This window comes from Perissodus microlepis, chromosome 3, assembly GCF_051167445.1.
Source record: "Perissodus microlepis isolate ML-2025 ecotype Zambia chromosome 3, ASM5116744v1, whole genome shotgun sequence".
Taxonomy (NCBI): Eukaryota; Metazoa; Chordata; class Actinopteri; order Cichliformes; family Cichlidae; genus Perissodus; species Perissodus microlepis.
Window position 1 is genome coordinate 11542685 of NC_140463.1, and position 14240 is coordinate 11556924.

A 14240-nucleotide genomic window follows, 5' to 3' on the forward strand; every position below is an offset into this window, starting at 1 on the left:
CTAAATAGTTTTGTTAGTTGTGTACTTATACTTTCTAAAGACCTTGATGTACCTGCAGCTGCATGACATTTCTCCCGTGAGTATCAACCCAGTCAAAAGACACTCAACAATCATATTAAGGCTCAACAAATGTCCCATAATAGAATAATTAATACATTTTCTACCACCCATCAGCATATTAAATAACTTGAAATTGAAATATGGTAATTTTGTCTTTATTACATTATGAAATATATTCTTGTACTTACCAGTAACCTTAACAGGATTCAAGCTCTCACCGACTAGCCCTCCTTGATTTAATTTTCTCCTTGCTTGATGCTCACTCAGAATGCCACTTGTTGGTTCTTTGTAAATATCCAAACTGAGATAATCTCCATTGTTCTCCTTCACTATGCTGCCCATGGCTGACAACAGCTGTTGTTGTAGAAGGTTCTCCTCCCACAACAATGTGGCTCTACATTTTTCAACAGTGTCTCTTAACAGTAGGTTTTGCTGAAATGTCTTTGTTGAATGTGATTTTTCTGCTTGGAGTTTTATAACTGCTAGTGAATGTTTAAATTGTTGATCACAGAAATTTTCAAAAAATGATTCCAGCTTCTTTTTATGTTTCTCTGTAAAGTTTTCAGGCTTTAGAACCAGCAGGAACACATGCGGTCCAGGAAAAGAGAATTCTATACAATTTTCTACGTGTTCTTTTTGGGTCATGTTAGGATGAAGAAGATCTGGAGTGTTAACAAGAACTATTTCTGTCTCCTTAAACTTTCTTTTGAATCTCCAAAAGATGTTGAGTTCTTCTTCAGTGGAAAAAATGGTCTCTCCCAGTAGTAAGTTCCCCAGCAAACTCTTGTCAGACCAGCTGTTCCCCAGCAAAGCAACTCTCAGCTCAGGCACTGAAAAGACATTTTGTTAACATTAACATTGTAATAACACTAAAATAACTTAATCTGGCTCCAGACTGAAGCTCAAGACTGTTAAATTTTTTTGCCGTCCAAAATAATGTTAAAAATTTAAAAAATAACTAAAGGTAGACTTTAAAAAAAAAAACAAGATCTCAGTGGAAAAAAAAGATAATGCTTGGTATTTATATCCAGTGTTGGGACTAACGCGTTATTAAGTAACGCGTTACAGTAACTACGTTATTATTGTGGTAACGTGCACGGTAACTAGTTATTATGCCAAAACCAGGAACGCGTTACTCGTCACTGGGATTTAGATAGGCTCGTTATTCGTTACTTCGTGTGGTGGCTATCGCGGAGCTTCCACAGATTCAATAACATTAGCAAGTGGTGGAGGCCAGCAGGTGGATGAAGGAAAAGGGAGGAAAGAGGAGAGACCCGAAGCAGCCGCTGGTCCGAGAGTGTCAGGTGAACTGAACTTCAGGTAAGAAGTTATGACCTGCAGTGTATCTGAGTCACATATAAATCAAGTTTAGGTGGAGTTTATTTTCGTTATGCTGACTTTTTCGTACTGCGTACTAGCTAGCATGACGGAGTTTCTATACAGCTGGGTGGTGCTATGTTACTGATGTTGAACTTTATTTTGTTCATACGGTTAATTATTAGAGTTGCCAACCGTCCCGTAAAAAACGGAAACGTCTCGTATTCAGAGAAAATATTACGGGTTTCGTATTGAGGTGAAAAGGAACATTTTGTCCCGGACTTCAGCTACAATGAAAAAGACACAAAGCTGGATTTATTCTGTTTACGCTGCACAGCTGCCTCTTCTCCTCTCATTCTCTCCCCCTCCCTCTCCTGTTTCTACTTCAATCATGAAACTGATCAATGATCAGCTGATCGGCTTTTCTCTCTTGTTTGTTTATCGCCTACTTTGCGCCAGAAAGAGGAAACCAGCGGGTGTCGCGTTAAACAACAGCAGCACGTTTAAGCTTGATCAGCTGTTGTTAGAATTTATTTAATATTACTTTCTACTATCAGCTGATGTTTGCTGGAGCCACAGCTGTAAAGCTGCTGGTCATGATGTCGGTTTGGATATGTGGTGAGATGGAAACATGAAGATGAAACCAGGAGATGTCGTTACTGAATCATCAGAGCTGAACAGGTGATGGAGAAACAGGTTTACCTTTTAGGTGACATGAATGAGTTGAAGGGAAGTTATGAACTGTTTCTGAGAGACAAATAACACCAGGATCCTTTTTTTACTTAGCTGACAGCTGGTAACTGTGCAGGAGCGGGTCTAGCAAAGTGTTGCCAGGGGGGCAGGTAGGGCATTAACAGGGAGAGGGGGGCACAAGGAAATACTTTTCTTTCTTATTCTCATTTAAAATGTCTCGCTTTAAAAAAAAATAATTATCTGAGTCTTACAACAAACGATTGATAGATTGATACATATATACCATCAGAACAGTGTACATCACTGTCACAACAGCGTTTGTTTTCATTCAAAGGCTTTATGATTTTTCCTATAATGGTGGGCCGGTCTCTAGTCAAATTCCCCGGGACGATTTTTTTTTGTCCCAGTCCAGCTCTGTAAGCAGCTCATCTGCAGTCTGGTGTTACCTGCATCTTCCTATTCAGAAGGCAGAATTTCCGAGTTCTGAGTCCAATCGAAAGCACCACGACTGCAGTTTTTGTGTTGGATGTAAAAAGCAGGCTAGAATCATGCGGCGGTCAACGACGGTCCAGGCGTGGGATTTCTCTCGTGGAAATATGCACATTATTTTTTTCCTTTCTATTGGTAGTTGGCACAGTGCACTTGTGGCAAGTAAGCAAGCCAGAAGACTGGCAGTCTGGCTGGGTATCCAATTACGGAAGCAACACATTAACAAGAGAATTCTGAGTAAAACCAAAGTTACTTTCCCTAGTAACTAGTTACTCTGAAAGTAACGAGTAACTTGAAGTAACTGAGTTACTTTTGATAGAAGTAACTAGTAATGTAACTAAGTAACTAATTTAAAGTAACTTACCCAACACTGTTTATATCAATATGGACTGGATAATGCTGGGAATGAAAAGATGCCATATCTTTTGATGAAAATAAAAATGGTCAACACCAGTGTCCGGTTGGAGATAACTTGTAGCTCTTGCAGTCCTGATCCTGCTCCTTCTGGCACAAAGGAGCAGATACTGGTGATATTGAATTGTGAAATAGATGGAGGGAACAAATGTCAGTGTCGTCCAACTGTAAAATCATTCCTGTTTTTTTTGGGGGGGCGGGGTCTCATTGTTGCCCATCTAGTGCAACAGTTGTTAATTTAATTAAAAAAAAAAACAAAGCAGTTAAAACTGATCAACAACCCGTCTGCTACTTAACTGACTAGATCAATACTATACTTTGATTAAACAGTGTCATATATAAAAAGTGTGATATATTTATTTATTTTTATTTATTTTGAGCAGTGTAGAGATGCCTTTTAATAGGAATTAACCCCACTTGACTACCTAGACAGCAAATCAAAGTGAAATGACAATCATTACAACACAGTTAAATGGGTGACCAGCCTGAAAGAAGTCAACCCGTAGATGTCATCATTAAAATTATAAATCATCAAAGCACAAAATTAAACAATAATTTTTGCACCTTTCAAAATACCAATTAAAAACAAAGTAAAAAAGAATTTTTGGAATTGGTTCAGTTTGACTCTCTGTCAGTTGGCAGAATTTCACAGCTTCTGCTGAGGTTTATGGGACCACTTGTAACTATAAAGACAGAAAGCTACAGATTCATGCTTTCTTTTTCCTGCGTTACACATAATCTGTAATACAGTTCTCCGAGTCATACATGACACAAAACCTTTACTGATTAAACATTTATAACAATCACTAATGAACTGCTAGTTTTAACAAATAGCTATTAGGGCAATCCCAAAAGTAAGGTCTCCAAAGTGGTGGGAACATAGAGAAACTGTTCCTATGGCTGTTGGCCACACTGTTGTGATCGGTGCTTCCTCCACTCCCAAACAAGCATGTGAGGCTTCACTGGGATGCTCAATCTTGGGTTGGCAGCCCTTGAAAATACAGCTCAAATTGAATGCTACCACCAAGTGCCAAGTTCACGCAGTGCCAAGTTGAATTTTGGACTGCAAAAGGCGTTAAACCAGTTGAAATTCATTGCCAACTGACTGTGTATGTGTATGGGCAGTCGTGCATGGATGTCAAAAACCTTCGCAAGTGGTGTAGACAGTTTACAGCCAGCTGAAAGGCGATTCTGCTCTGGCAAAGAGGTGAAAGATGAGGTTCAACACTTCCTGAAGGAAATGGCGCTGAGCTGGTATGGCACAGGCATTGTAAAACTGCCACAGCATCTAAAATAATGCATCGACTGAAATAGCGATAATGTAGAAAAATAAATAATTTGGCTTGCCCTCATAATAATCTCCATCACATCACATCACATCAGTTTGTTAGAAATCTCATCACATTTTACCATGTACAGTCTCAATAGCCTATACATGCTAAATGTTTTGTTTTATGTTTTGTAATACTGTATATTTTTATTAAAGCTGAAACATGCTACTTCAGTTGTGACTGTTTGGTCTAACAGAGTGATTTTTATATTAATCATATAATCATATATTAATTTGTATTATCTTCTCTTTTTGGCAGTGTTATAGGTCAGTTAAGAAATAGAGAGATATTTTTTAATGTGTATTTGCTCATTAGATTGTTTTATGTATAAAAGAAGGCCAGCTTTGAGACTAGGTTGCAGGCTGACCAGAAACTGCATGTTTTTTGTAGAATATGAGGAACCGACAGAGTGAGACTAAGTCTAGACAGGTTGCCCTGGCAACAGACCTTAGAAAGGGGACGTTATTGCAAGCTGCACAGGAACTGAGACACAAAGAAAAGAGGAACTGAGTAGAAGGAGTTCGTCTGTAATGAAACTGTGTGACGTGTGTGACGTCTGAAGTACAGAAATAACACGCAACTGGCGTTTGGGCTGTGCAGGGGTCTCTCTCTTCCGGAAGATGATTGAATAAAAAGAAATATAAAATGTTTTGACCACTATGAGTCGGGTTTTCTCTGTTCTATCACGGGGACAAAAGAATCGGGGTTTAATAGCAGTTACAGACACCTTAAGAAAGCCAGACTGCTTTCAGAACTAGATTATAGATGAGCCCTGTGTGCAGAAACTTGTTTCTGAGAAGCACTGACTTTCTTGAATCTTACATCTATAAACTAAGTCAAGCATTTAAGGTTGTTGCATTGGCACACAATCCCAACATAACTTTTAAGATCGCCCCCCTTAAGTGCAGTGGGGGTGGAGATTATTTTGTATGTCAAAACTCCTTTGTGCTATTTTGAACTCCAACTTCCAACTTTTTTTTAATTAGGCTATCTCTACTACTGATACTACTGGTTTAACTTTTTAAAATGTAAATCCTTAAAACAAAACTAATAAACGATAATCAAAAACTAAAGAGATGTGCACCTAGATTTCTTAGTACCTTTGCACAGCCATAATTCTATGTTATCAATGATAATAAAGTTAATAAAAAGGTCAGTGATGAGGGACAATCAAACAGAATAAGAAATAGGCAAGACTCACACAAAGGAGTGTACAGTAAAGTCCAGTTAATGAGTTAACAAATGTGTCAGAGTTAGAGTTTTTTGTGTCACAAAAGTGACTCTTGTTTTAATGTGTAATAGAGACAAAGGATTCCATTCCATTACCTGGATTTTAGTGTTTTATTAGTTATAAAGGATAAAATAAAATATATTTATGATTTTGGGATTTCCTTTTTGGGTTTTTAATGTTTATTAAGTTTTGACATTTTGAGTAGTATTATTTAGCTGTCAATTTATGAAAGCTGAAGAAACTGAGGGGGGCAGGTCATGTTAACTGTCCTAAAAAGAAAACTTCAGTCAGAACTGTTCACAACCTATATTTTGTGTAAACTTCAAATCTGTGTTGTATAAGAAAAAGGAGTAGGTGTTAATTAGCGATAGCATGCACTGTGCTGATTATAAAATTCATCTAATATTTTAAAGATTCAAATAGATTATAGAATTCATTTATTTTTACATTATCGTGATTTAAATGGAATGCAGTTTGTAGATAAACAGTCAAGAAAATGGCAAATTTTATAAATAAATAAAAGTAATAGATGAAGTTTGTGAGTTTGTTGGTGTTCGCTATAAATATTCAAGTTTTGCTTTGAACTTAATGGACTAGGTTTAAGTTATATGAACAATTTCTGTTTTTTTAAATGGGCAGACTGATAAAGTCTGACTTAACTTACCTGGAACTGCAGTCTCCATAATGTTAAAATGTTAAAAAAAACATCAGAGGCTTATTCATCTGTTGAGGACAATTAAAACAATAAAAAAAAAGTTAAGATACTGTCCGTTATAGGTAATACTTTTTAGTGTTTCTCTATTGGAGCATACAATAGAGTGTGGTAAGTTCTCTCCTCGAAATCGGTGCAAATACTGGCTGAAACGAGTGATCTCCTGATCAATCGAATTATCAACAGACCGAATTCGTGTTGCGCCGTCATGCGGGAAAGAGTGAAAGTGAAAGCATTAACTGAGAGTGGAGTTAAGAGCAACCAAGCAAATTTTCAGTTAATATTTCAGTGTCACTCATTTCACGATCCCGTTAAATAATCTCCACCCCCGCCGCACTAAACGCGGGGGTGGAGATTATTTTAACAGGACCGTTAAATGTTAAATGTCAAAATTGTCTTATGTTGTTTTGATCTCCAACTACCCCCCCCCATAGGCTATCTGTATTACTGATGCGTCATTATTTAAAAAGACCTCATCTTAACCCGGTTTAACTGTTTATTTACTAGGGTAGGGTACTGTCCTTTATACCTAATACTTGTAAGTGCTTCTTTATTGAATCCTCTGATCTCTGATGAACATTTTAAGCTCACAATACTGGGGAAAAAACAAACGAAAAAAAAACTGAGTGACACTGAAATATTAACAGAAAATTTGCTTGGTTGGTCTTTTTGAATTCAAGTTTCACTTCCTTGCTCAGTATGTGCGCATGGATACTGGGGGGTCGGGGGTTGTTACAAGAAAACAACAGGAAAAGATTGCAAAAAAAAACCTGATTATATCACCATTGGAAAAATCTTAAGTTGTTGAGAAGTTTTATTGACCTATAAGTTTTTAAACCTACAGAATGTTTGTCTTTTACGTCACTCTTCTTCCTGCTTATGTTTCCTAAACATGATCCTGAAATGGCGGAATCATCACTGCTATTAAATATTACCGATCAAAAATATAGCTTATGACTACGAAGAACATTTGACAGAGACGCCTTGAAACAGGCTTATATATTTATTCACACTTAGAAAAAAGATCTACTGAATTTCTTTTACAGCTAGAAACCTCAACAATGTGATTTACGGGTGTGGTAAGTTCTCTCCTCAAATGTGCTGCAAATACTGGCTGAAACGACATTAACGAGAAATCAAAGACAGAAGAAGGAAGATTCTTAAATGCAAAGTGATGGTCAGTCAGAATGTATTTCTGCACGTCTGCCTGTTAAAGTGCGCTAAAGCCTTTCAGCTCAGTCATTTCATAACTAATAAATGTCTGAACAATAAGCTTGGTCATTGGCCTTTGCTCCACTTATCGACGCGCCGGGTACCCCCCTCTCGTCAAGAACTGACGTGCAGGGTCCTCTTATTGAATACTATAGAGCTCCCTAAACGTTGTTTATTGATGACAAGAGCTTGCCACAGAAGACCCTGTTGTCCGTATATTTTAGGGTGACCATATTTTGATTTCCAAAAAAGAGGACACTTGGCCCAGTCATGAAGAATTTTAATAATACTGTTTGTTTAAAGAAATTTTTTTTAAAAGATGCCTTCTCTGTGCGGTTAATGAATGGTAACATAAAAAAATGTCATATAGGCTTTTACAAGTCAACAAGTGCAAAAAAAAAACCCAAAAAACTTAAAAACCTCTGGAATTAAATAATGTTACAGAAATAATGCCTCATCTATATAAGAAAAAAATACCAGTGAGGTACCAGTGAGGTGTTGTGCAATGGTTTCTTCTGTCTCATTTGGCGTTTCTAACCTCAATTAATTTTGTTTGCACGCCACCATTCTTCCAGTCAAAGTATGATTGGGAATATTTTCCCTGTTCCATGGTTACTTAAGTCTGAGAAATGCCACAGTACTGGATTTCATTAGCTTCAAGAGTGACAATAGCCTCAGCCTTGGTGCGGGCACTGCTGAACTTTTTAGCTGTGTTAAAGTCTGGAAATGCATTTTTTCCTTTTTTTCCTTTTTTTTTTTTTTTTTTTAGCAACACACTAGTGCAATCCATGAATCTGTAGCTATTGTGGTCCTTCACAGTATGAAATGCCAGTGCACCTTCTGCTGCAGATACAACAACATCCTCATTTTTCCCAGGTGTAACAAAGAACTCAGTCAACTTACAAAATGAATTTTCGCCTCGCACAGCCTTTTTATGTTTTTCTGTGTCCATGTAGGCAACAAGATCTCCTGCACCTTTGTTAGACACACAACCGTAAGTGTCAGCTCTGCACACAGTGCACTACGCCTCCCATTTATTCCGACTGGGATGGTACGAGGGAAATTTCTTTTGCAGTTTGTCTGAAAAGATGAACTTGCGCTTTGGCATCTTTTGGCATCTTTTCAGCGCGCCGCTCCGTGCTCTGTCCCGTTTGTGAGCGCAGAACAACCACACAGCAGTTCGGGGATGACGTTGCACATATGGGTCCTCTGTAGGCCTATAGGAAAACCCGGACATTTTCATCCATCTCGAAAATACCCCCGGATGCCCCGGACAGAACGTGAAAAGTGGACATGTCCGGGGAAAAGAGGACGGAGGGAGCACTGTTGATGAAACCACAAGAAGAATGATGGCCTTCATTATGGACAATGCTCTTTCCAGGCAATATAACTTCGTTGGGCACCATGGAAAGCGGGAATTTCAAGGGCTTAAAGTTTTTGAAGTGCTATATGGTAAGTTCATTAGTTGTAAGATATTTTGTTGATGTTTGAATAACAGATGCTCACTACAGCTGTAGTCATTCTTCCAAACAATTTAATCAGTGACTTAACCCTGTGGGATCCAGGGTATAATTGGCCATTTTTGACTACTTTTGATTTGACCTCTATATTTCACCTTAAAAAAACTATTAAGCTTACCTTGTTTAGTATAATTCTTTTCAGCACAACCTCACATGTCTGAATTTACAGTTATTTTTTTCAGTTTGACATACGTTATTAATACAATAAACCTAAATTCAGGTCTAAATTTTTACTGTAACAACCCCTAACATGCCTAATGATTCATTTTCAAATCTTGAAATGGAAATAGAATTTGTAAATTATAAAAACCTTTGCACAAGTTTTGCAAACAAGGTTATATGCAATTATTTATCTAAAAATGTAGCATCTATCTATCTTTCTATCTATCTAGAACAATCAGGTGCCCTGCATCAAATAAGATACCACACACATTATTTGTGCCACTCCCAAAAAATTGTTTCTGTTCACTGTAATGCAAAGGAGAACCACAGGGAAAAACCCTGCAGGCTTCATAGCAGGGCTTATCCCACCACACTACACACTGCAAACACGCCAAACGTCAAAAAATCTCTTAACAACTCAAAACTTGCTCGCTCTCTTTCTTTCGGTCACTCGCCAGCATCACTCTTAAAACTTTCCCCTCTTCCTAAACAACCAAATGCCACATGTTACCATATAATTTTTTGATTGGTCAACATGGTACGCTTTAACACTAATAGGGAAGGGGTGTTTTTCTTTTTCTTTTTTTTTCACACGCAGGCAGAGTGCGTGGTAGCGCTGTCCATAGAAAACACTGTTTTTACTGTTTCTCCTCGCAGTAAATACAGCAGTTTTATTCAGAAATAAAATGTTGCATCTATTTTTTTTAATCATAACTCTGGTTTTGATTACAAAATTTAAAATCTGGTGTATAAAGGGCCGCGCTTTAAATAAAACTTGAAACGGAGACTCGGGGTCGCTACATCTTGTTGTTGCGCCGTCTTAAAGTGGTCATGTAATTGAGATGCGTCGGCGTGGCCATGAGATTTTAAGCAGTGTCACAGTTCAAATACAAGTATGAAAAAAAAAACAACAATAAAGCTTTGTCTTTAGATTTAGTAATATAGTCTCACTTTCCTGTGGTCAATATGTGTACTTTACAGGCAGCTTGAAAAAAAATGCTCTTACCGGCCAGATTACCAGAAAAGAGGCAGAAAAGTGGTTTATTGGTGCAAGATGAAACCGCAGAGGAAACCACATGGCAAGGGCGCAGTGTCGTGTGTACGTGAGGTATCCCTTAGTGACTAGGTTTAGATAGACAGTACAAATTGTGGAGATGAAACCATCAGCTCATGTTGTTCTGGAGGTTGGTGGCTGCTGGCAGGAATGACCACGTTTCTTCCTGGCTTGCAGCATACTTGAAGAAGTCTCTCACTAAACAGTTTTTTAGGCGCTCACAGAATGTGAATAAGCTCCAGGAACTCCAGAGCCAGCCTGTATTTTTACCAGTGTGATTGGTGACACACTGATTTATCTGATGGTCCTATTTTTGATTTACATGAAAATCATTGGCGCCCGCCTGGCACACACCTCAAGAAGTGGAATCTGTTTTCTCCTTGGTAGATGTAGCCATTGTTACATTTTACTATTTTGTTTTGTGTTCATTATGAGGTGCTGCACCATGCAAAAAAACTGGTTAACCACTTGCCTGTTCTAAGCTCTGTGCCGATCACTGAGACACCCCACAACATCAGTTATCATTTTATCTATGTAGACGTCTTTTAAACAGTTGTCTTCAATTCAGATGGTATAGGGTAAAATATTTCACATTAATTTAAATTTTGATTGCCTACTTGGTAAATCCTTTTGTAAATAGCTTTTCTGTTTCCATGAATACTCATGGTCTTCACAGAGTTCAATGTAGGAGGTCAAACAACTTGAACAGCATAACCTCCAAAACAACTCCAGTACTATTGCAAATCTGATTTTGTTTGTGAAAATGCACTAATTCTTTATTTTATTTCATTTCTTTCAGGACCAATGAATTGGTGAATGAGTGAGAAGCTGTGGTTTGCTGCATTTGTTTTTCCTTTAAACTATTATTGTTTTGTGTATACTGTGAACATTTTTGTCAACGTGTTCTCCAAACAAAAAAACGTATTATATAAAAAAGCATACTGTTTTAAAATTTCATAGTAATCAGTATTAATAAAAAAAGATGAACTGGCTTTGTTGTACAGGTGATTTAAATTATAGCTTACTTTCATTATCCAAAATTCAATCTGGGCAAACACACTTGGGGCCACCATGGAAACTGAGGACAAAATTAGCTGGGTCCCGGGTGGGTAACCCAAGTGGGCCCCAAATATCAGATCTGCTTCTACCCATCTGGGCCCCACATATTTTTTTTGACTGTGCCTGATTTGGGGCTTATCTGGGGCCCAGCATAAACCCATCTAGGAAAACACATTTGGGGCCACCATGGAAACTGAGGACAAAATTAGCTGGACCCCAGTTGGGTTTCCCAAGTGGGCCCCAAATATTAGCCCTGCTGCTCTCTATTTGGGCCCCACATATGTGTGTTGACTGGGCGGCGGCGTCCTCGTTGTTTCTGCTCCGGGGTGCTGGAAGAGAGGGGCAGCAACAGTCACTATTCTTTATAGTGGCTACAGTTTATTATAGTGGGATAAGTCGCGAGACTTACCCTGGATGGGCAGAGCTCTTAACTCTGCCCGCCACTCTCCTGTAGCACGCCAACCGGCACCAGCCCATCTCGCCGTGGGAGGTAGGGCGCTGTCCTGCTGCCCACTGATTCCCCACCGTAGCGTGATCTGGCCTCGTTGTTATTCCAGCAGCAAAACAGTTCCCTCCGCTTCTCTGCTCGCTGGCGTCGTATGCTCTCCCATGTCCTGCACGCCAACCTTCACCAGCCCGTCTCTCACCAACGCCAACTCCAGCGCCTCCGCCACCGCTTGCGGCCGTCACCTGCCACTCACTATTTCGCCATCTCTGCTGCCTGTCTCCCATGCCTCCCTCTCTGTGGTCTGCCAGGCCCTCTTATTGGCCTCTGGGACCTCACATGTGTGTCAAGTTCATAATCAGGGATGGGCGGAGTCTTTCCAGGACAAGTCAAACAATAAGTACGATAAAAACATGCAATAAACCCATAAGAACAAAACACTGTACAGTATAAAAATATTTAAAAAAGTAAAATACAGCAACTCATGCACAAAAAAAAAAAATCAGCAGTTTGCTAACTGTAGCATGCGAGATGGGTGGTCTCGTAGGGTGTCTTGCATTGAAATCTGCTGCAATGACCCGGTTACTGCGTTCACCAGATATCAATACAATTTCGATCCGCTCCTCACGTGTTAACCTCTTCGACATGTCAATGGCTGTGAACAAAGAGAAACTTGTAAATAACTCACGAAAGAATAAAGTTACGTTGAAACCAAGCACACCATTGTTTTTCTTGTGACATTACCAATAAGTTCGATGTGTCAGTTGGCTAGGGCTGGGTATCGTCACTGATTTCTAGAATCGATTTGATTCCGATTCACAAGGTCCCGAATCGATTTGGTCCACGATTCGATTCAATTTGATTCAATTCGATTCAATTCGATTCGGGGAAATTTTGCCTCAGACAGTCAGAAATATTAGAATTCAGATCATGCATCAGTACATTTCCATATTTTTATATCTATAAAAAGAAAGCTGACACTTGCGAGACTTTATCAAAGGTGTGAGCATCACAGCAGATGCCTTTGTGTCAAAGTAACAGGATAAAACACAGAAAAACATGAAGGTGATTTTCCTGGCCTGGGATTTTATAAAATATTCTGCAGTAGATCAAAAACGTAAGAAAACCATTAATCAACATATGAACATTACCTGATGCTGCTGAAGTGAAGCAGAGCAAAGTTACAGAGGTTTTAGAGACACAACTAAGCGTTTTGCAATTTTACATAATTTTAAAAAGTTTACATTTTTTCAGTAGCCTATTGAACAACAGAAATTAGGTTTTCTTTTCGGAAGTAAGTAAAAGGAAAAAAACAGCAGCCGACAGCGCTGTAAACAACGGTAGACTTGTGCGTAACAAGCAAGCGAATAATGCAGAAAACAGAGATTTTTAGATGGGAAACTGTTCTTGAAGTACACCGAGAGAGAGAGAGCTGTCCTTAAAGTGTGATTTTATGATGGTGGAAGCAAAACAGCAAAAGTAAGAGGGAACTCATGACGCTGTTTATGTTTGGATCTTCTTTTGCTGCTGGTTCAGTCAATATTGTTTGGAGAGAGATAAAAACCTGCAGCTTTTGAATCAGCGCAAAAAGGGCCTAAACACGTACTGCAGACGGATCAGAATCAGTGCGCTGTAGGCTTTCAGCCCTGACAGTGTCCGTGCCATCGAGTGAGAAAGGCGACGTCTCACTGATTCTGATCCGTCGGCGGGTCCATGCTTTGCGTTTACCTCCTTGTGCAGAATCCGTGTACCTGCTCTCATTTACTGTTTTAGCTGTTTGGTGGTTGTTGAAATTTAGTGAGGTTTGACCTGAAATTCTGGCGTTTTGGGCAAAATAAATTTCTATTAAAAAATCGATTCAGGATTTTAATGAATCGATATCACGTTATCCAAGCTAGAATCAATTTTAATCGATAAATCGATAATCAAAACCCACCCCTACAATTGGCCCTCTTCGTATTAAAAAAACAAAAGTTGTACCCAAGATAGCCAACTTCTAAATGGCCACCATGGTCACCACCCATCTTGAGGAGTTTGCCCCCTCACATATACTAATGTGCCACAAACAGGACTTTAATATCACCAACCATTCCCATTTTATTACGCCGTATCCATATAAATGGCCCACCCTGTAGAGCGGAGCAGAACTTTGCAGATTAAAGAATATGTCTTTTTGTATTGGGATGGGCAGTTTGTTGCTGAACAGCAACATGAATCTTTTGCGAACCGGGTGGATCTGCAGGACAGACAGATGAAGGATGGAAATGTTTCTTTGATTCTAAACAATGTCACAACTGCTGATATTGGAAAATGCGAGTGCAATGTCTTCATGGGAGAAACAATTCGTGGGACAAGAGAGCACATCAGCCAGGAGGAGACACAGAGGATGGAGGGAAGGAGGATGGAGGGAAGAAGAGTGGATCTGTTGGACTGATAGTTGGTCTGACTATTTCTGCTGTGCTTCTTCTAGGAGTTGTTTTTTTCCATCCACAGAAGATGTAAACAACAATCTAGTCAAGGTCCGGGATTAGGTGGGATTTT

General features: G+C 39.0%; 1 protein-coding gene across 1 annotated transcript; it reads right to left on the reverse strand.

Annotated features, from left to right (window-relative positions):
- Positions 1-11986, reverse strand: LOC146389907 (GTPase IMAP family member 4-like). Its single transcript, XM_084909370.1, has 2 exons — positions 11664-11986; positions 1-898 (listed from the first exon to the last, which is right to left on the reverse strand). Exons 1-2 carry the CDS (start codon positions 11984-11986, stop codon positions 1-3), a joined length of 1221 nt encoding a protein of 406 aa, XP_084765496.1.
- Positions 11987-14240: the final 2254 nt, after the last annotated feature.

Excerpts from the sequence above, each read along its gene's own strand:
- LOC146389907 (XM_084909370.1), bottom strand. The coding sequence starts at position 11,986 with ATGGGAGACAGGCAGCAGAGATGGCGAAATAGTGAGTGGCAGGTGACG. Across the intron at positions 899-11,663 it reads AAGAGCTCTGCCCATCCAGG|CTTTTCAGTGCCTGAGCTGA; the intron begins GTAAGTCTCGCG and ends TTAACAAAATGT.